Source organism: Saccopteryx bilineata, chromosome 8, assembly GCF_036850765.1.
Source record: "Saccopteryx bilineata isolate mSacBil1 chromosome 8, mSacBil1_pri_phased_curated, whole genome shotgun sequence".
NCBI classification, from domain to species: domain Eukaryota; kingdom Metazoa; phylum Chordata; class Mammalia; order Chiroptera; family Emballonuridae; genus Saccopteryx; species Saccopteryx bilineata.
This window is the reverse complement of record NC_089497.1, coordinates 20,860,921-20,883,843: the sequence shown is the minus strand read 5'-3', so window position 1 is coordinate 20,883,843 and position 22,923 is coordinate 20,860,921. Positions and strand designations below refer to the sequence as shown.

Below are 22,923 nucleotides of genomic sequence, written 5' to 3'. Positions count from 1 at the left end.
GGAGGGGAGAGGGAGGGGGAGAGAGAAAGAGAGAGAGAGAGAGAAAAGAGAGGGATGGAGAAGCTGATGGTCGCTTCTCCTGTGTGCACAGATTGGAATCGAAACTGGTACTTTCACAGGACAAGCTGATGCTCTACCACTGAGCCAACCAGCCAGGGCTCTAAGTAAAGTTTTAAAGTATCATGTATGATAAAATCCAAGAGTCAACAGAATTTTTCTGTGAAGGCTTGATACAAGTGTTTAATACTTTGTAATGTCTTGCTGTCTGTCACCACAACTCAGCTCTGCTTTTGTAGTATAGAAGAAGCCACATAGAAAACTTAAATAAATGAGTGTAATGCTGGTGGCCGAGGCCAGGCAGGTCCACATTGGATTTAGGCAGATGGTAGAGAAACTGTGGATCCAGAAAGCATTGGGCCATTCCCGTTTAATAGAGTCTTACAACGGTGGATGAGCAAACAAGGTGGGGGAAAACTACTTCTCAGATAAACATACAGCAAAATGGCCCCTCCCAGTGACAGGCAGGCAACCCTCAATCTGCAGTCCACTCTGAGCACGAGAACCCATTGCTTTACATACACTCTACACGTGATGCTGCCACGTGTTCACGCACTAATTAAGCAAAGTGCTTGCAGCCGGTAAACCAGGGAGCAAGCCTAACATAGCTGTTTCCCCTGCCATGAGGATGGTTGTATTCCAATAAAACTTTATTGATGGACACTGAAAATTTAATTCTATATACTTTTTATGAGTAATAAAATGCTATTCTTTTGTATTCCCTGCAGTCTCAATTATTTAAAAATACCAAACCCATGTTTTTAGACTTAGCTCATGGGCTCTGTATATAAACAGACACTAGTCCCGATTTGATACGCAGGCTGTAGGTTTCTGACCCTCATAGAGTCCCATGTGTTTAGTTTTCATCTCTCCACGTAAGCACACACACATTTATGCACCTGAACTTCCTCAGTGACAATTATCTAGAATTATATACCCCCTCTACTTTTAATGATTATTACTCATTAGTAATTAGTGGGCACCTTGAGCTTTGAAGGAAGACTGTCTGATTTTATAGGCTCACCTCTGTCACTCACTTGCTGTAGGGTTTGGGGCACATTTCTTAATGAAGCAAAAACATTTGCCAATGTTCTCTGCACCTGATAGGTATTCTATACCTGCTAGCTATACAGGGGAAGGTGAACAGATCCTCGCTTTTGTAGCTTTTAAATCATTATTGAGATTATATTATGTCATATGCTACACTGTTCTAAAATGTATAATTCCTTGGTTTTTAGTATGTTCACAATGTTGTGCAACCATCCACACTATCTAATTCCAGAACATTTCTATCAGCTCAACAAGAAATTCCTTATCTCTTAGAAGTCACTCCCAATTTCCCCTCTGCCCACCCCGTGTGCCCTGGCAAACACTAATCTACTTTCTGCTTGTATGCATTTTCCTTTTTTGGACAGTACATATAAATAGAATGATACAGTATGTGGCCTTTTGTGTCTTCCTTCACTCACTTAGCAGCCTGTTGTTAAGATTCATCCATGAAGCACGTATTAGAACTTTACTTCTTAATGAGGGTGGATACTTTGCCATTGTGTGGATAGACATACCACGTTTTGTTTATTTTTAAATTGGTTTCTTTCTGTTTTTGGCCAGTAAGAGTAATACTGCAATGAACCCTCATGTACAAGTTTTGTTTTCAGTTCTCTTGGGTATATATGTAAGAGTAGAACTGTGGGGTTGAGAGAGTGTCGCTTTTTATTTTATAAACTTCTATTATTTCTTGACATTTTTTCAAAAGGCATTTGTTATATTGGTAATTAACTAAAAATGATTACACCATATAGTAATAGAGTTCTGAGATTTTGTAGGCAAAATTCTGGCACTAAAAGGAAGTGAAACAGTCCATTTTTTTCTGAAGGTTCCAAGATGGGGTGAGAGGAGTGAGGTGATTCAGGCATAAAATCTGAAGACATTCTCATTCTCAGGGTCCCATCTACACAGACCTCCTTAGATTTTGCACCCAGGGGGCCTCACTTGCATCACCGGTGTCCTGGCTCTCTCTTCTGTCATGCCTGATTTGCTTTTGTTTATTGCTCCCTTTTTAAAATAGATACTGCATACCTATTGACATGATCCTAAGGCATCTGTGTCCACCCTCCTCGTGAAAATACCCACCTTTACCAAAACACTGTTATCACAAACCTCACATTAGGCTTTCTTCATTCTGCTTAACAGTCTCAAAACTGGGTTTTGTGGGAACAGTGATTTCAGCAAGTAATAAGGACTTAATGGGAAAAAAAAAAAGAGGTCTGAGGTGAAATTAATTAGTTAACATTGCCTGACTATATGCCTGCCTTTGAGATCACAATTTACTTCATCATGTAAAAAGTTATTATACATTCTTTAGGAAAGAAATATATTGAATTTTAATAAGAGATTTTTTTCCACTCTGATTTTCTTATGGGCACATTTTGTTTAACATACTGATTATCTTTTCAAGGAATGCTCTTTGGAAAATGTTTTTTAGCTTGTTTATTTACCCATAATAAAAGCCATGGTTTTAAACTTTTATTGATGACTTTTACTTTGCATTAAACTGCTCTGTAGTACGTTAAGAAGGGTAGATGGGGCCAAGCATTAATACCTAGACGAAGGGTGGGTCCAGGAGATGAAGGACTAACTTCAGTAGGCTCAGAGTATTGGCCCCTTTGTGTGTTGACAAGAGTTAAACATGAATATATTTATGATTTTGATAATATGTTATTAGATATCATATATGAATGCAAGAATACGTCTCTATATATTCTGCTCAGATATTTTTTTGTGATGACATTAAGTAAATTCTGACCTATTTCTTTTTTAGTTGCCATAACGATACCATGAATTTTACTGAAATGCTCACATTCTTATTTCTTGTTATTGACAATAATTTACCTAAAATAAGACACACAACTTTCCATATCTCATCCAGTTTGAATTAATTTTTTTTGTATTTTTCTGAAGTGAGAAGTGGGGGGGGGGCAGAGAGACAGACTCCCATATGCATCCGACCGGGATCCACCCAGCATGCCCAGTAGGGGCCGATGCTCTGCCCATCTTGGGTGTTTCTCTGTTACAACTGGAGCCATTCTAGTGCCTGAGGCAGAGGACATGGAGCCATCCTCATCACCCGGGCCAACTTTACTCCAGTGGAGTCTTGGCTGCGGGAGGGGAAGAGAGAGATAGAGAGAAGGTAGAGGGGGAAGGGTGGAGAAGCAGATGGGCGCTTCTCTTGTGTGCCCTGGTTGGGAATTGAACCCAGGACTTCTACATGTTGGGCTGATGCTCTACCACTGAGCCAACTGGCCAAGGCCGTGAATTAATTTTTCAAGTAAAAATTTGTTAATGAGGTCTTTTTATTGAAATACAGAGTTGACTTTATTTATAAGTTCTACTTCATCCACTGTATTTAAATCTACCAAAAGGAAAATCAGTCATGTTTTATGGTATGACTTCTTCTTTATAAACACAAGCTGCTCATGGTTTGAGATTATTTTCATCTCTAGATCCACAGATTTATTTTTGTTAGAATCCCTCATGTTATTTTAGCTACAAATTTATTATAAAATTATTTTTTTACTTTGTGGAATGTCACAATTACTTCATATAAACAGTTTAGAATTGAGGTACACATATTCTTTTTTATAAGATATATTTAGGTAAGCTAAAATTACTCCCTCCTTCCCCCCAAATAACATTTTTTAGTATAACACAGGTTCAGGAAATCTGGAGGTAAAAGGAATTAACATATTGATGTATCCTTTGGCTTCTCAAAAAAATTTTTTATTTTATTTTATTTTATTTTTTATTTATTTATTCATTTTTTAGAGAGGAGAGGGAGAGACAGAGAGAGAGAGAGACAGAGAGAGAGGACAGACAGAGAGAGAGAAGGGAGGGAGGAGCTGGAAGCATCAACTCCCATATGTGCCTTGACCAGGCAAGCCCAGGGTTTCGAACTGGCGACCTCAGCATTTCCAGGTCGACACTTTATCCACTGCGCCACCACAGGTCAGGCCATCAAAAAATTTGTCATGTAAATATTAGCTATACATTTACAGAAATAAGAGATTCAATGACTGATGATTCTGCCCCAGGTGATTATGTATCATAGGATGGGACATTTATTCTTGCTCAGCAAAGTGTAACAAAACTACAGTAGTTACTAGATCTACAGATTACTTACTAAATGCAGATTGTGAAATTTTCTGTAAGTACAGGAAGCTATGTTTCTAGTATTCTCTCACGAGTTGAGGCATAAAATAAATTATTTCTGAAGAGACTTTCACAAATGGGTTTGATAAATCTGTGAATAGAATGATTTTGATAAGAAACTTGAAAGAAAATTCTAAGGACTTAAAATCTGATATTAGATAAGGAGCACTGGGTACCAATAGGGAAGTTTGGAGTACACAAATTTCCTTATTTACACTTCCCATAGACACTTTGTGTCTGATAATATATGTCATAATTAGCTAAGTCACTTTAAATGGTTTTCTGAATTCTTCATGGAATAAGGCCTGTAAACTACATTGAAATATTCTGGCTTAATCTGAATTTTTTAATCTGAATGTTTTGTGAAAGCACCCTCACTTACAAATTATAACTATTTTAATGAGATTTAAGGTGGAATTATTATTGCCCCAAATTGTTACATAGCGTTCACTTTAAAATAGGCCAATTAAACTATTTCAGTTGAGATACTGGTGTTCAGTCTTGTTCAACATTATACAGATGTTCCCATTTCTATTTGTTAGTAGAGACATATATATCTTTGTTTCATCAAACATAGGAAATAAAAAAAAAGCAGGATAAAAATAGCTATGCATCAGAGCAGCAAATGAAGAGGAAGTTTCTCTCTAGGAAAGAGGGATGGTCATCAAATTGCAACTTGCTTTTTCATCCATCCTGTGTGTCTGCCGTCTTGCTAGATCACATCGCAAGCCCCATGCCTCCTTGTTGACGGTCTGGTGCTGGAAGCCTGGACAGAAACATTGTGATTGCATAAAAGTTCTCAGAATAACCATGCCAAACTATTTTAACAGCCCGTTTTAAGGTGTTACTAATTTTTAAATGTCTTTGAGTATATTAATGGAATTAAAATCATGGAGCTAAATATCCAATAAATTATTTCTGTCTCTGAGCATATACATTTGAAAAATAAGTACTAAAAGAAACCAAAAGTGACCAACCTAAGATATTTGAATGTTTACCTCAGATCATAATGCTCCCATTCCAGATTTTACAATGAGAGAGGGAGAGAGAGAGAGAGAGAGAGAGATTGAGATTGTAAATTTGGAAAGAAATCATCAGAGAGTCACAGGAATAATTAACAGGATAATATGATTTATATAAAATATAAAGTACTAAGGTATTTTTCACTCTAGAGAAGAGAGGACATCAAAATAACCTCCATTGAAGGTGACCAGCTAAAGAAGTTCCCCTCCTTACACATTGCCTCACCGAACATATGTATTAGTTGTTGCAGTTCTGAAGGTTATAGGGTTAGTGATTTATTGGAATCTATCTTAACATTACTAGTGATTATTAAAAATGATAAGGAAATGAAGAAAATTTTAGGGGTGCTCTAAGATAGAATAGGCTTAGACATTGACTTCCAGTCATTTCATTTCAGCGAGTCAACACATCAAAAATAGCATTTTGCAGAAGCCTGCATTCCAGTTTCTCAGCGGCAGTTGTGCTGTTCAATGAAGGTTTATAGATTTCTGGATTCTTACCTTGAGGGCATGATCTGAATCTGGAGAGTTAAAATGTCACAGGGCAACAGTTGCTGGTTAACAAAACATTAGGCAGAATGTTTATGAATTAATACTTTCCCTGGATTTTTTTTTTAAAGTTCATAATGATTTGGTAACAATCAGGACTCTAGCAATTAACAACCAATTGCTTCACCCTGCCTGCAAAACATTTTCTTTTTAAATGGTTTATGTCATAAGTTTATTTTTCACAGAGAGACCCCCTCCCCACCAAAGGGGTGTTAAAATATTTATGCACTCTTGAATGGCATTAGTTGTACAGGGCGCCTGTCCAGAATGACAGTTTCATGACCAGAAGGGTAATGGGAACCATCTCTGAGGTGCATGCACAGTGCCGGGAGATCCCAGCCAGAGAGTGAGCTCTGCATGGAAAGGACCCGGATGGTGAATCAGAGGGAGAAGCGCATTCCAGAGCCCTGCTGTCAGAGTGCTGAGCATCCGCGGCTGGATCCTGCAGGACCTTAATGAAATTCCACTGCTGTCCCAGAGCCCTGCCGATCCTGTCCAGGCGCTCTTCTGGGCCTCCGTCCAGAGAACGGTGCCATATGTCACAATGCCCGAAGCGTGGACTTTTCCCTCACAGATCTCCCTGCCCTACGGGATGAGTGCAGGAGCTTTCCGAGAGCAGCCAGCGTGGTTTAGGATGCCTTAGCTCAGGGGTCCCCAAACTACGGTCTGTGGGCCACATGCGGCCCCCTGAGACCATTTATCCGGCCCCCGCCGCACTTCCAGAAGGGGCACCTCTTTCATTGGTGGTCAATGAGAGGAGCATAGTTCCCATTGAAATACTGGTCAGTTGGTTGATTTAAATTTACTTGTTCTTTATTTTAAATATTGTATTTGTTCCCGTTTTGTTTTTTTTACTTTAAAATAAGATCTGTGCAGTGTGCATAGGGATTTGTTCATAGTATTTTTAATAGTCTGGCCCTCCAATGGTCTGAGGGACAGTGAACTGGCCCCCTGTGTAAAAAGTTTGGGGACCCCTGCCTTAGCTTAATAACACAAATAACCGCATGGCCACACGAGTCAGGTGTGTGTGTCTGTGTGTGTCAGTTTGAACCTCTGTAAAATGCACCATACTTTAGGAAAAATGCTATTTATCATACATTGCTGGTAGAAAATTAAGGAGTTAAAAGTTTTTTTAAAAGTAAACTAGAAAATGTATTGCAATTTAAAATACTCATAAACTTTGGCCTTGTGGGTCTCTACCGCTTTAATGAAGCAGCAGCATATAAAGATATACGTACAAAGTTGTTGGTTGTGATAATGTTCACAGTAGCCAAACTCTGGAATCAAGTGACTGCTGTGAAGAAGGGGAACTATGAGTGGATCCTCTGTGGTATCATTGACTAAAAAACCAAAAAAGATACAGAAAAGCATGTATGTGCATTTCTTGCCTAAAATGGGTGGCAAGGAAACCAGTGTGTACATGTGTCTGTGGTATGTGCATGCACACGTAATTCAATGAAAGAAGAGAAAACTAGCTGGTCAAATGTACTTCCTTTTAGGGCTGCGGGTGTTGAGATCACCGATTTGAGTTTAAGGAAGAGAGGAGAAGAGTTTAGAACAAAAAAAAATCGTATGTGTGCATGTATATGCATATGTATGTGTGTGAAACAAACAAGTAAAGAAAAAAAGGAGAAAAGAAAATTAATTTTATTACTAATTTATGTTCACCCTCAAAACACTTAAGGGCACATTAAAATGATGGCCAACATAGGAAAATTTGCAGAGATGTAGAAATGTGTGTTCTGAGATGTGCGTGGGAAAAGTAGAGGACCCCCCAAAAATAGATTCTGGGTCCTGTGTCACCACTTAGCTGTGTTATGTTGAATAAGACTCAGAACCTCTTCTTCAGATGAAAATGAAAATGCTATGTTCTCTTTTGACACAACTGGGAGATTTCAATGACCTAAGGTTCGTGCTTGTGTTTTCTAGATGGTGACACATATGCAGAACTAAAGATCTCATTATTCTTTATAAGTATGGTGCATTTCAAACAGAAAAAGAAATTCACACTGGAGATTCTCGTGGCATCATGAATAACAGAGATGCTAGCTTTAAACGTCTCTGCCACTTCCTGGCTGTATCTAACTTAACTAATTTCTGTTCTTGAAGAATGGCTGTGATATTTGTTGGGAATTCAATTTCCTAGTAGTGGTGTTTGCCTGTGTTGGCCACACAATGAAAAGTGGGTGTTTTTTCTTGTTTGGGCAAATAGGAGAGGTGGGATAAAGAATAAAGATGAACATTTGAAGCATTATCGGATGTACAACTTCAAGACATTTTAAAACATAATTTCTTTTATGTAGAACAACACACTGCCCCGTGGAATGAGAGGGTACTAAAACAAGTTACATCTTACCCTACTGTACTTATGTATTGCTGAGATGTTTGTACTTATTACTCAGAAATTCCAAATGAAATTTTATGTGCGGACCAGGGAAGTTAGACTATACACGTAATTAAACTCATCCAGACTCCATTAAATACTAATTTTTAAAAACTAAAAACTGATTTATTTAACATTTGAGTATTGTTTTATTATTAATGTTATTATTTTAAGTGAGAAGAGGAGAGAGAGAGAGAGACAGACAGACTCCCTCATGTGCCCTAACCTGGATCTACCTGGCAACCCTGCCTAGGGTTGATGCTCTGCCCATCTAGGGCTGCTGGCAACCAAACTATTTTTAGCGGCTGAGGTGTCCGGACAGAGCCATCCTCAGCACGCAGGCCGATATGCTCAAACCAATCAAGCCATGGCTGTGGGAGGAGAAGAGAGAGAGAAAAGGGGGAGAAGCAGATGGTCGGTTCTCCTGTGTGCCCTGACCAGGAATGAACCTAGGGGCATCCACGCATGAGCCGACACTCTACCACTGAGTCAAATGGCCAGGGGATGAGTATTAATTTTGTAAATAAATTTTTATAGGTGGTTCTCTGAAACTTATTTTTAATTGCAAGCAAAATTGGGCAATGTTGTTATCTTTTGATTATTTCTTAAAGGGCTGTCATTAACTATCTGTGATTGCTCTTGGGGACTTTTTCAAATTCTAGTCTTCCCAAGAGAAACTTCTGTGCTCATCTGAGATGGGAGCTGTATAGGTTGAAAAAAGTCCTGGGTAATTCTTGCATGACTCCAAATGGACAATCACTCAAAGTGTTAAAAAGCCTGGTCCAGGGGTCAGTGTCCTTTGTATCAGCAAATTAGCTTTTCAGTGATGATGTACTATTTCTTATATCACATATAAGGCTACATCTGAAAGAAACAGCTCAAAAGAAGAAATCCGTTTCAGAACTTGTCCCCAGACAATTCGACATTAGCTTTCAAACAGGCTACAAAGATTATATTTATATATAAAAATCCTATATGGCCTGTGGAATTTACATTCTCTTTATTCTCTTTCAGGCTGCCTAACTCTTATTGTTTTATTTATCAACAATATCAAGTTTCACAAACAATTATCTGTGGTCAACATGTTCAGAATTCCCTGGCAAAAAGATGACCCCCCCCCAAAAAAAAAACCGTCTTGCAAGAGACCGATGAGAGGCAAAATATGCTGTTTTTCATTTGAATACCGCCTGATATACTGGGGAGTTAACATCATAGTTTCTGTCAACCACAAGCATGTGCTATAATACTTATTTTCATGGCTGCTTTGTTTGAGCAGGATCAGATGATGCTTCGCATCCTCATAATCGTTGAAGTTCTATTTATGTTTTCTTGGATTAGACTGACTCCTCTGGAAAATGTCAGAGAGCAAGCTTGTGAAAAATGACTGATGTCAGTACAGAATTGATATATACACAATATATCTCATTCTTTCCTGATCATTTCCAATATGTTTTGATTTAATGGAAAGGTTGATTACTTAAATCAAATAGGCATAAAAAGAGATTTCTATTTCTGCAGATTTAAAAGTAATTTGTAAAATTTTCATGTTTTTTTTTAACCACCCATACTCCCAGGTACAGTGTTTCCTGTGTTATCATTTTATTCCTAATTATGTTTCTGTGACAAAGCAATGGATCCAGATTAACTCTTCCTCTGGTTGGATTATCTATTTTCTGGATCATAAAACTGTCACTGCATAACCTAGAAACCTCTTTAAAGATGCATGTTTGGCTGCATTTGTTATCCAACAGATGTCTGGATAGTTAGAATCTCTTGAGAGTACTATAACTTGTGGTTTCAGTTACAATAAGTGATCCAAGCATTTTTTGGATTTGCTCCTCTCCAGCTCTGGGAGAAAATCTGTAGAAGAAATTACAGAGGGTGTTCCATTTCACTCTCCCCCACTCCATCTTTCCTTTTTCCTTTGTCTCTGTCTTCAAGGGTTCTTTATATCTGCTTTTGAAATCGAGGTCACTGAATTGGGGAGAAGTGTCTCCATCCCATGTTGTATCTCCCGATCCCAAGCTTCTTTTTTTTTTACCCATGAGGTTATCACACTGACGTTCACATTTTGAGCATGGTAAATTGCCGCTGTGATCAAAAACTACCTGACTTGGTGATGTGTATTTTATGTTGTCCACACAGTCAGTTTTAATATGACAGATTCAGATTTGTAGCTCCACATCCTGATGTTTAAAATACTTGTCAGTTTCCTGTCCAGTAGGGCATTTTGACACACACAAGTCTGAGGAAGTGAATGCATGCTGCTAAAGGCAAAGGCTGAAGACTCTACATGGGAGCGTTTGTGGGTTTTGGAGGGGCTAGGGTTCTGAAAGGACAGAGAGACTAAGGTGGCTTGCTGCCTGGCAGTGGAGAAACGGGAGCAGTGGAAGCACCTAGCACTGAACTGCTTGTTACCTGCAGTGTTGGCCTTAGGTGTGCAGGCGCTATGCTTCTTAACAATAACTGAGTCAATTACGGTCCACTAGTAATGTCAGGTTCAGCAGGTTTTACGTTTCTACTCCCCTTCTGAATTGGAATTTAAAGATATTTTGACAAATTCAGATAGTTTTTTTTTAATCTCATTGTTTACAACTACTGCTATATGAAGATTTTCAGTCAATTCTAAATATGCCCTAAGGAAAACATCTTCATAAACAGAAAAATCTTCTTCTGCTAATAAATTATTACACAGTTATATTATAGTTAAGAGACTATTACTATTGTTTTAGTGTGTAAGAGTTGTAATGATAAAAGGGTAATTGCAATTGTCATAATAAGTTTTTGTTTTTCTAGTTCAAAAATACATATTATTCGGAATGACATTAAAAAGAATTATTGTTTGATATTTAAGTACTAAGTATAGAGGTACTTTGTACCCATCAAACTGGCAAAGTTTTGTAATATATGAGGAAAAAAAATTGTTAATATATCTAATATATTTGGTATAATATATCTCATATACCAAAACACTTAGAAATCAATGAGGAAATTACTCTCTTCAAAGCATCGAAACGGGGCCAAAGGTAAAACATGTAGAAAGAAATGCTATAATCACATAATGTTCAGCTTCAGTAAAGTGGGAAGAAGTGCAAATTAAAACAATTAGGTACTTTTAATTTCTAATAATATTAAACAGTAAAAATTACGATTATTGCTAGAGACTTCCTTAAACAGCACCCTCAATGAAATATGTAAATGTAAGTATACATAGGTGCTTGGGTTTAGAAAGCATATATATGTATTTTTTAAGTGAAAAGCAGAGCGGTAGGGAGACACCCTCCCCCCCACACACATTAGCCTGACCAGAATCCACCCAGCAATCCCCATCTAGGGCCAATGCTAGAATCAACAGAGCTGTCCTCAGTGCCTGAAGCCAGTGAATCCAATGCTTGGACCAACCAAGCCACTGGCTGCAAGGAGGGAAAAGGGAGAGAGAAAGGGGAAAAGGTGGGGGAAGAGAAACAGATGGTTGCTTCTCATGTGTGCCCTGAGCAGGGAACAAACTCGGATCGTCCACAAGCTGGGCTGATGCTCTAGCCACTGAGTCAACCAGCCAAAGCCTCAGCAAGCATTGTTTTAATTTTTTAGAAATTTATCTTATCTACTAAAATATTTACATAAATAACATATATTTATATATTTGTCCTTGTGTATTCAAATGCGGTAGATCTATAGAGAATTGTGTAGTTTACAGTATAGGGTACAATGGATACTGTGCAGGCCTTCCGAAGGGTTTATCTATATATAGTGATGTGGAATGGTTCTTCAAGATAATATCTCTTGTGAAATAAGCACATTGCAAGCACAGTATAAATAGTCGTGTGAGTATGTGTGTACATTGAGTGCACAGAGCAAATTGTTTGATGATGGGATATTCTGTAGAAATCTTACTTTATAAATACTCCATGACTCGATTTTTAAACAAGAAACCTAAGATGTTTTGAAATTTAAAAAATATGTATATTTTAAAAAAGAATAATGGGGGTTCTTCATGGTGGTTAAACATGATTCATCTTGATATGTACCTAAAATGAAATCCTACTTCCCAAATTGGGTCACTCTTGCTCTTATATTTTTTTCTCTATATTTGTGTTAAGGTGCTACTTCCATGTAGATCTTACTTAGAAATTCTTAACTAGCACTAAACGGATTGTCCCAGGACTCAGACAAACAAATGCAGTTGTATGGTCATTACCAGTGATAATTTTATAAAGTGGGAGAAGATAAGATGACTGTCTCTGCCATCACTTTTGTGATCATCTCTCACTGTGTCAACGTTAGAGGTCAGGTTGTTGGTGAAGGTTAGATATTTTGATAGAGCATCCAATACAGTGTTGTCTATATTTATATTTATATTTATATTTATATTTATGATGAATATGACATGTCTTTATTAAAGCAGAAATAAAATAAGGATTTATTTTTTAATGTAAGAATAAACTACCAGCTTATTGTCTAATAGTAAGCATTCTGATTCAAAAGGATTTCTAGATTCTTATTATCTATGAAATAAAATATTCTATCCCCACTTTCAAGTTTGATGTTTCTCTTTGTCTTCTCTTCATATATACAACATATTATGAAGTGTATGTTGACCACATTACCTTTTTTATCCCCAGCAATAAAATTAATTGGAAACATATTCAACTTACTTAAGAGCTATAGTCAATGGTGTTGTCAAGTGATTATGTCAAAGGAATTAGAAGTAGGGTGTGATTTTCCAGGGGATGTAATTATTAGACAGTCTTTAAAACTCAAGTGTGCCAGAGTAGAGCTTTTTAAGTAACCAAATTTTTTATTTCTACTCAATAGCAGAAAACTTAATCACATCAATTCTGAGTATTCTTGGTTCAACCCAATGATATCCCATTGAGTTTAGTTTAAAACAGTTTCCTATTTAGAGATAAAACCTCTTCTCAGATTCTTTCCTTACTTTCTCCCTGGGATTGTGTCTCTGTTAAGGTTAGTCATATTACAAAGATTGTCAGTTAAGAGGTATTCTTGGTCTTGTATCCAAGCATATTCCCTCCCCTGTTCTGCCTCTCTGTGTATTCTCTGTTTTGTGCCCACTCCCATAATAACCTGTTTAATCTGAGTTCAGCTTCTTGGTGTTTGTGATCCTTCAAGATGCTCAGGTGGTGTGGTCCATGCCATTTCTTCTGCCATAGGGTACCCAGATCATAGCTTTGGAACATGCTAGTGGGCTCAACTAGAATTCTTTCTGAGCTAATGTTTGTATTATTCTCAGAGAGCTCATGGAAAATTTAGGACCAACAGAGATGGAATTCTCAAAGCTTTGCATGCCTGGACACACCCTGTTGTTATTTCTACTTCCTTATTCCCAGAATCTTTTGCAAAAGTTGAGGTTGTGAAGTTAATGTCTCCTAAAAATCTCAGCTAGAAAATGATTTATGGTGCCTTGTTAAACAGATTCTTCACATTTTAAGGGAGATCATATTATGATCTTCCTTGCCCAAGACTTCTCTCTCACACGTAATTATCTTAAATTTCTTTTCTATGTTTATACTTCCTCTGTGTTCTTCCTGGGTCTGGATATTTCTTTTTCCTTTTCCTTTTGGTGGTCAGATGATAGTGGTGATAGAAGTGAAGAACTGGGTTTCTGGGATGACATTTCTTTTTATGTTTTTTTCTCCTAACTGAATCCCAGACTCTAAAAGCTCCAAAGCCAACAATGTGATGTGTTTGTTTTCAAGTCTATTTTCCACAACCACCACATAGGCCAAATGTCTACCTTATGTCTTCAGTGTTCACACTGGTGAAGTTTAGGGAAGGGGAGAATGGTTATATTGATATTTCAAAAAACATTTCAGTTAGTATGACATATCCTCTTGTATAGCTAATGTATGTAGTCTTCATCTGAACTACTGTGTAATCATTTGCTATGTCTTAAGAAAAACATTGCAGATGTGTAGTTAAAAAGATCACTAAGACAGATACTATGTTAATTCTGATATCAGTTCTGTTAAATTGAAGTGTTTCTAAACAATCAAAAAAGAATATAAAAATGCATTAACATTTCCTTAAATTGATTTTATGAAAGAATTTTGACTTGGGGAGTTAGGGAAGTATAGGTTAGTGTCACAGCCTATAGCCTGTATAGCCCATATAAGAGAGGCCATATACAGTGCGGTTAAGACTATTGACTCTGACATCAGACTACCTGATTTGCAATCCTAGCTCTACTGTTTTATAGTTGCCTAACGTTTCTTAGTTTCACTTTTTTCCACTTGTAAAGTGGATATGATATAGCACAGTGGGTGGCATTTAATGAGATATTTCATATAAAGCACTTAACACAGTGCCTGCTATATTTAGTCTTAAGGATATGCTCATTAACATAATTTTTATGATGTCTATTTTCCTATCTACTGACAATCTTATTGATTAAATGGCTAAGCCAATCTGGGTTAAAAACACCGAGAAGATAAATATGGGTGATTTCAGACAACCAGTGGGGAGTTTTCAGTATATGTTATAAACTTATTTTATATAGGGTTAAGTTAAGGAAATGAAAAAGCAAAAAGCCTGAATAGAAACAAAATGATAGCGAGGCATTTTGTGTTCTGGTAAGAAAATTTAGGGAAATCCTGGATATATGTAGATCACATAAGGACCATGTGTTAATGATATCCGCAGACCACATAAAGTTCATGGATTAATGATTTTGTTCTCTTTAACTCTTACTGGGAAAACTAAATATACGGGTGGCTTAATATCCTAATCTACCCTCACCGATTGTATAGCAGGAAAAATGATAACCCTGCTTCTCTGTTGCAACTTAGTAGTAGGGTCTGTTTGTCATTGTTCATTTTCTTGTACTTCACTTATGTTGGTTTTAAAATTTACAGGTATGAATACCTGGTAATTAAAGCAAAGGTTTGACTTATGTGTCTTCACCAAGAAGCTGAAACACAGGACGTCATTAGATATTTAATACATTTCAAATCACAGATGAATAGAATTGAATTTTTTTATAGTAATGCAAAAACTTGAAAACTAAAAAAGAGAGAGAGAGATAAAATGAAGTTATAATGAGAGAATACCTTCTGTTATTCTGATTGGAAAATTCAGGGCTATGTTAAGTAATTCAATTCTTGTCTACAGAAAAAGGCTAACATGGTTTTAAAGGAGTCATATGTCTTTGAAAAGCTAACTAGGGATTGCCTTTATTTAAGAGGGAAAAAAAGACTCAAACCACTTGATGATTCCAACACTATTCATGACTTGCAGTGCTGACATTCTATAGATTGATGGAGTCTTCAAGTGTGGAAATACTGAGTCATATAGAAGATGAGACGTTTTAATAATGAAAAAAATATTTATGCAGTCAGCAGATTGTCAGTTAAGGTGGTTTAGATTATAAGAGTCACCCAACAGCGATTATGGTAGATTGTAAATTATTCTAACTGCACAATCTTTTGTAAATGAGTAAAGAAAACTTAGAATGAATTGATATACCCCCAAATTCCTTAACTTATTTTTTTCTCCCCCTCTTTTGTCCTCTTTATGGTCCTCCTCTTTATTTGAAATGTAGAGAAAAAAAATTACTCTATCTAAATATAAGACTAGTACACATAAGAAAAAATATTAAGGTGGAACTAATATTTCCTCAGGAAGTGTTTCTTTCTCCCAAGATGCTAATGCTAAAGAACACAGATAGTGACTTATAGTTCTGTGAGTTTCTTTGTCTCATTTGTTCTCCTTTCCTTTAGTAGACTTTTAAAAATTATCTTAATGTCTCCCATCAACGACTGACTAATTCTGTCTGTTTTGTACTGATACCCATTGTTTTCTAAAATTCTTTGACAAGTTGGAAAGACAAGAAATGAAATCACTGCAGCTGTTTTAGTAACAAGTACAGTTGAAAACAGTACTGGCTCATTTAACTGTTCTATTTCTGACATCCAGCCCAGACTTAAACAGCTTTAGATCAAGGATGGACACAATAGGAGTCAGGCTTTGTATATACCCACTTATTTAATAGCCTTACCTTCATGTTTTGGTATTTGGTTTTAAACAAATTAAGAGCAACCCTTATTCTGAATTTTTACTCTTCCAAACAACTGTGCTTCTGGACAAAAAACCAAACCAAACCAAACAAAACAAAACAAAAAAGAAACTGAAGAAAGTGACTTCAAGCGGGTGTAAGGAGCTTGCTATGCTATGCTAATTGTCTATATCAGAAATTAGTCAATTGACTACATGAGTGCCGAATCAGTCACATTTTCTGTTTTGTTTACTCTTTGATAAACTTCCTAACCATTTTAGCTATGAATTAGAGTCCATACATATTTTCCTTTGTTTACTATTCTTTTAATTTTACCTGTAAATTTCATTTTCTTGTTATGAAGTTTGGATATTTGTAAGCTATCTTAAATATTTTCTGGAGGAAGATGTGAAAAGAAATAAGTAAATTCATAAGTTTGTACTCTTAACTCTGAACCAACTATATTTTACTGACACTAGATTCATTTTTTAATCATGTCTAATTGCTCATCATAATTTATAACAATTCCACGGTGGAATACATTTCAAAATACACTAGAATTTATTCACTACTGTAGTCCAAATAGTATCATTTTTGTTACTGAAAAGAATTAACTACAATTCAGCCTAAATGCCCCAAAGATTAGTTGCATTGTATTCCCTCAATATCCACTCCTTTTGAAATTAGAAATAAAATGGTTTGTTTTATTTTATTTTATTAATTTTTCTATTTTTTAATTTTTTATTCACTCATGCTCCAAGGAAATAAAAACCACAGTAAAGAATTTCCACTGTACAAACAGCACTACCCTCATCTAGCGTGTGTGTCACCTGTTGGTTGACATTTTGAAAATTAAGAGCTCAAGCACAAAATTTTCTTCAAGATCAGGTATTCCTTAGGTTATACTTCAGAGTAGCGTCAGTTGCCTTTTTGGTTTCTGTATTCAAAGCATTGTAGATGATGCCCATTTTTTGAGTGTTATGCATGTTAATGCTTTTTGTTTCTCTCCTTGTCACTTTTCCTAGGTCTACAGCACCAAGACAAGAGCAAAGAATCACCATGGTACTGAAACACACAGTATTAGTAAGTCGGATTGGAGCGTGAATCTGCGCACCCACTGGGAAAGATGCTACCTGGACTTTCCATTCTGCAATGGGACAAAATAGACATGGAAGGAGAAGTGTCAGCCAGCTGACTTTGGTTTGGAGGAGCCTTTCCTTGAGAAAGCAGAGTGGGTCCTAGACATTGAAGATTTTTTTGTTTGTTTTTCCCCTCATCTGAGCCTTTGCCAACTGTGCAACTCTCTCTTTTTGTCTTGCTTTTATCAATACATAGTTTAAGTTTGTTTTATTTTGATTTTTTATTTTAACCAGCCATCTTGTCAGGAAAAGATGAACCACAAATGAATATGCTCATTCTTTCAGGAATACAATTTTATAGCTCTATGTGCATCTATTTTTGTAGAAATACAGAAAGTTTGATTTAGCATTGATGGGCTATTTTTGAGGGATGTATTTTTTTTAAATATTGTAAAAATTGTTAAGTTCTGTTTAAAGAACTTGCTCTCAGAGAAGCACTGGTGAAAATGTTTAAAATGCTTATCTTTAAGATGTCTGTGATATGCTCTGGGCTTTCTAGGTTTACCTCAAGTGTTTGAAAATCTCTGCCTTTTTACAAAAGTAGCACCATAGCTATGCCACCATAGTATTGTATTACATTAAATCACAGTGAAGATTTAACTCCATGCCAGCTTACTTAACTTTGGATTATATGTATAACTTGAAAGGAAGTGTTTCAATGACTACACTAAAGAAAAAAAAATATTTCATTATTTTGATTTCGCCAAAAGAGTGCTTACAGGTTGATTTAAAAAGTTTGCATAAACTTGAGATCAGATGAAGAGTTTGCATAGAGTGTGCAGTTCTCTTTATAGTCCATCTGACTTTAATAAATGGAACCAGAGTGTATACCCAACTACTGGGGAAGAAAATACATTGAACCATGCTACCTTTGAGTGCCAGTGACTTATTTTTCTTGTTCCTAATTATTCATTCATGGCAATTTTTAAGGTCATATTTTAAGTAGATTTTTTTTTTTCCTGGAGATAGATTGAAGGAGTAATACTCGGGAAGGTACTAGACACATTACAAAGCCTTTAATTCAGTGACTGTTTCTAATAATGTTGCCTGTCATTGTGAATTGAAAACTAATATATTGTATATGGAATATTTTAACATAGATTTTTTGCAAGGTTTTTGTTGTTGTTGTTTAAATCCGGTTTTAGGTGATTTAATTCTTCATAAGAAAAAATGTAGAGCAAAATAAAACTTTGGTTTGAATTTATACCACAATTACTGAAATTGGGTTAATAAGTTGACAATATGTTATTTGAAATATATTATTTGAAACCCCAGATTCAAGTTGATGTGGCCCTCAGAATCTAAATAAGGGAAGTTGGAATGATCATTAAAACCCTGCTAGGAAAAGATTATGAAGTAGCAGTTAATAATATTCTACAGACTTTTAATGCAAAGTCCGTTCTTTCTTTCCAACTCTTTTTAAAGATGGGTCATTTTGAAAAGTTAATGCTCTAAAGAACTTTTGGTCAGGAAATAGATTTCTCAAATTTTCCCATTCCTGTTCTCTCCCATGTGAAATACAGTGTGTAGCAAAATACCACTTTTCATCTTAAACCTTGTATATTATATATATATGAACATTTTAGCTATAAGAACAACACAACCTCTGCTTAGCTAGGCAGAGTTCTTACAGATGATTTTCAGATATTTTCCTTAGCTGTATTTTGTGTACTAGTTTTCCTTCCCGATGCACCTCATGAGTTATAAATCTATACCGTCATGTTGTATTCTTATCATTCCATACATTGCTTCTTATTAATTAGGTTCTCCTTAGCATGATATGCACGTTTTTACCTAATGTGAGGTCCAAACTTAAGGTATCTTCCACTTACTCATGACATGAATTTAGATTTCTAGAACCTGGTTTGGTTAAATTATCTACATTTTGATTTACAATTTGATTTATTACAGTTGTTTATAATTTGTCCGAATCTGTGGAGCACAGAGTTGAATGAATTTATAAAATTTGTTTCATCCTGTGTCCTCCAAGTTTTCAATGACAAGTATTTGGTAGTACCTGTGGGATGAGTTGCTGGGGATTTTTTACTTTTCTTCCCTTAGGACCTATTGAATTTTGCAATTTTTCTGAGAAGGGTATTGTACTCTGACTCATTTAGGTCATTCAACTGGATTTTCCTAATTAATAGAAGAAAACTCTTTACTCTTTGTTCTTTGTCTTATTATCCACTGAACTGAATTGAAGGAGAGAGTGCAGATGATTCTATAGCTTCACCCTGAATTGAGAGTTCTTTGCCATTCCTGACAACCATAGGATGGAATATTCCTTGGTTCTGGAGGCTCAAGAGGAGTTGGGAAACTAAATTCTGCTGTACACAGGAAAGCTTTGTAAGTGAGAACAGGCCTAAGTTTTGTTGGCATAGCAAGGGTTGAATCCTTGAATGTACAAGGAGTAGATCAAATCTAAGTAACAAGTGAATGAGTGTATGTCTGTAACTGTCCGGCATCCCCTTGGCATGTTTGTAGTATTACTATCAGCAGAAGTTATAAAAGAAGATGAGTTGTAATTTAGCATAAGATTCTGAACTTTCTTTATTTTAACTATCACACTCTGGGTCTGGTTTGTTTTGTTTTGTTTTGTTTTTCATATTAAAATGATACCGTTGAACTTAGCGTCTTCCAAATTGCTCTAGTGAAGGTTACCACTTCTTTCCTCAATTTTGTGTGGAAACATTCTATCTTAGACAATTCTTTAAATGATTCAAGCTTTCCAAAGATCTGTGAACTAGATCCTAGAAAACTATCTGACTTATTTGACATCTAATCTATGCTTCGACCCAACATCTCAGGAGCTAAGGAACAAGACAACAGTGAGAAATTCAAACTTAACAGGTTATGGGTCTCTCCTGGTTTATTTTTAAAAAGTTCTAAACATGTCTAAAAATCAATATTTCTTCTTAAGAAGGTTAACTATTCACTCCTCACCCCCTCTATTCTTTCTTCTCTCTCATTCCTCTTAAAATTTCTTACAATATTATTTTAAGCAAAAACGCCCAGGATTGCTTTGATTTTTTCAACTGAGAACTAGTGAATGACAAATAATTGAAGAATTAATTTCTTTATATGAAACATCAAAAAAAAATTCTAGGCATTATAAAATATACCATTGAGGAACTGCTATTCATTATTGCAAGTAGTATTTGTCCATTTCTACTCTAAAACCTGTAGAATATATGACAGAATCAATCCAATTTTTACACTTAACATCTGGTTTAATGTTACATTTGTAATTTAAAGGAGCAATCAGAAACTATATTTTAAGAAACCCCATTCTGTTTCCTACTGAGTGTTCCTTTGTTAGATAATCTTTGCTGAATTAACTCAACAGAGCAGTGGAATTAGTGGTGGAAAAAGAAAATATTTATGTTAGAATTATGACGGGGGGGATGAATAGAGAGGTAGAATGAATTAATGGCCAAGAGTTGGGTATTGGGTCATTCTCGGAATTGTGGCATGGCCACAATTAGATATGTGTGACGTGGGGTTTCATTTATTTATTTCATGAGTAAAGTGGGGTAATAATTCCTACTGGAAGGCTGTGAAGGTTGGATATATATCTATTCAATCATCAACTCACAGTCGATGTTTAATAAATGACAGCTGCCACAAATGTATATCAGTTGAGGAAGTAGGTCATAAAGCTGAGCCCCCTAATGTCCCTCTTTACTTTCCATGCCCATTTCTGCAGCAGTAGATACATGACTGTGCTTTTCCATGACACATTATTGTGAGAGAATCTTTGCCTTCTACAAAGTATTGAAGATAAAATGTGAATTTTTAATTATCTCAATATTTTCGTGTGCCATTTATGAAGGAGAATAACCTATTACTGGTACATAGGTTCAACATTGAGTTTTCATACATATTCTAAAACTTTATTTATCCAGGGCCCTAGGATTATTTTTTTTTCCAAAGTGAAAGCAACAGGTCCATTAAGTCACCAAAGTTTGTATTTTTCAGTTATGTTTTGGGCTTCTTTAGCACCTGGAGCAAAAACATTACTTTTGAAGTTATTCAGTTTTTTTTTCTTTTTGCCTTGGAAGAAAAAATGCAAAATATAGTGGAAAAAAAATCATCCGCATGTAAAGGGGATAAAAAAAAAAGAAAAAACAGAACCCTTTACGATTTCAGTCAGCAGATTTACTCTGCTTGAGAAAAAAAGAAACAATTTTATTAGAAGCAGATGTGGACACTGTGTCAGTTATTGAACATGGAAAGAGTTCAGTTGAACTATTGCAGTTACAGAGGGGTATTGATGGCAGTTAGAATTCCTGTGATTGATCACCTTCACAACAGACAGAAGGACAGCAGAAAGCAGAAATTGTTTGAGACCAGGATTGCAATCAGCCTGCCAATTTTAATATGCAGGACCCCGAGGATGCAGTTTTGTTTTATTCTTTCATCCAGGATAGAGGACACAATCTTTTAGAAAAATCTAAGGCTTGTTTGAGAGAGAAATTAAAATTTATTTCCTAAAATTATGACCCAAGAGCCCTTTAAACTAATATTAAAGCATTAAAGCTATTATTAAAGTTGTTTTTAGAAAAAAACAGGTTAAAGTTCTAGTTCAATACTGTATGTTGAGGATGAATAGGTAAACTACCCAAAAGGGGATGACTGGAGACTGGGGTGTGGGTGGGGCCTGCAAATCACAGTCTCAATGGCTTAAAAATGTTAATTACTTTCCTAACTTGGTCATGGATATTGCAAACTGACTTTCAGAAATTTTCTGTAGTTTTTTTTTTCTTTCTTTCAGTGTTCTCTGGGAATATTGCCTATACACCTTTCCAAAGTACAGAAATAGTCATTATTATTAAAAGAGCTTGATTTTCTTATTTCTTTTATTGTCTTTGTGCATTTTTTTGTTTCTGTTTTTGTGAGAACTATTTTTCTGATTTCAAATAATTGATCAAACCAGCTCTTTGAGATTGCAAGCGGATTTAGTCCAATAGATTTATTTGAACCCCCTTTTAAAATGGTGAGAAATAATAAGTATAATTTGCCAATTCTGTTGTATAAGTACAATGATACTTTCTAGGAAAGGACAGGTCACCACCAATTAGCTTCCTTTGGAATAATTTCTGGACAATTTAATTTTGATCTAAGTGTAATTCTTTTAGTATACAAGGTACTTTAATTAATTTTTTTTTGTATATGCATAAGATGTGAACTTTTAAATGGCATCTCTTTATACTAATACAGATGTACATCTTTTTTCCTAAGCTATGGCTAAGGAAAAATAATAATGATTATTTACATACTTGATTTAATTTCTTAAGATATTTACAATCTTGGATAGTATATCTGATTTAAAAATACTATTCCACACATTTTTCCCCCTCTGGACATATAGTATAGGGAATGGTTTACACATGAATTCTTTGTATCATTAAAAAGAAGACATAGATTCAATTTGTTTTCATCATATAAATCCAAAAAAAGAAGATATACTTTTATAAAAAATATATATTATGTTAAACTTCTATTTGTCATTTGATTAAGTAAACTGAAAAACAATGATAGAAATATCTTACA

General features: G+C 35.7%; 1 protein-coding gene and 1 non-coding gene across 6 annotated transcripts in view; one reads left to right on the top strand and one right to left on the bottom strand.

The window, feature by feature from the left end:
- The window catches only part of VGLL3 (vestigial like family member 3), a 48,103-nt gene extending 29,213 nt beyond the window's left edge, over positions 1–18,890 (top strand). For 4 of the 5 annotated variants that reach the window (XM_066241026.1, XM_066241022.1, XM_066241021.1 and 1 more), the window contains exons 4-5: positions 3,926–4,062; positions 17,257–18,890. In XM_066241026.1, the coding sequence (XP_066097123.1) occupies positions 3,926–4,062; positions 17,257–17,300 (181 nt within the window). In that variant the 3' untranslated portion in view covers positions 17,301–18,890. The remainder of the gene's footprint in view (positions 1–3,925; positions 4,063–17,256) is intronic. The other variant, XM_066241023.1, reaches the window with a different exon arrangement.
- On the bottom strand, positions 3,292–3,367 carry TRNAV-AAC (transfer RNA valine (anticodon AAC)). The gene has a single exon. It is a non-coding gene; the product is annotated as a tRNA-Val (tRNA).
- Positions 18,891–22,923: the final 4,033 nt, after the last annotated feature.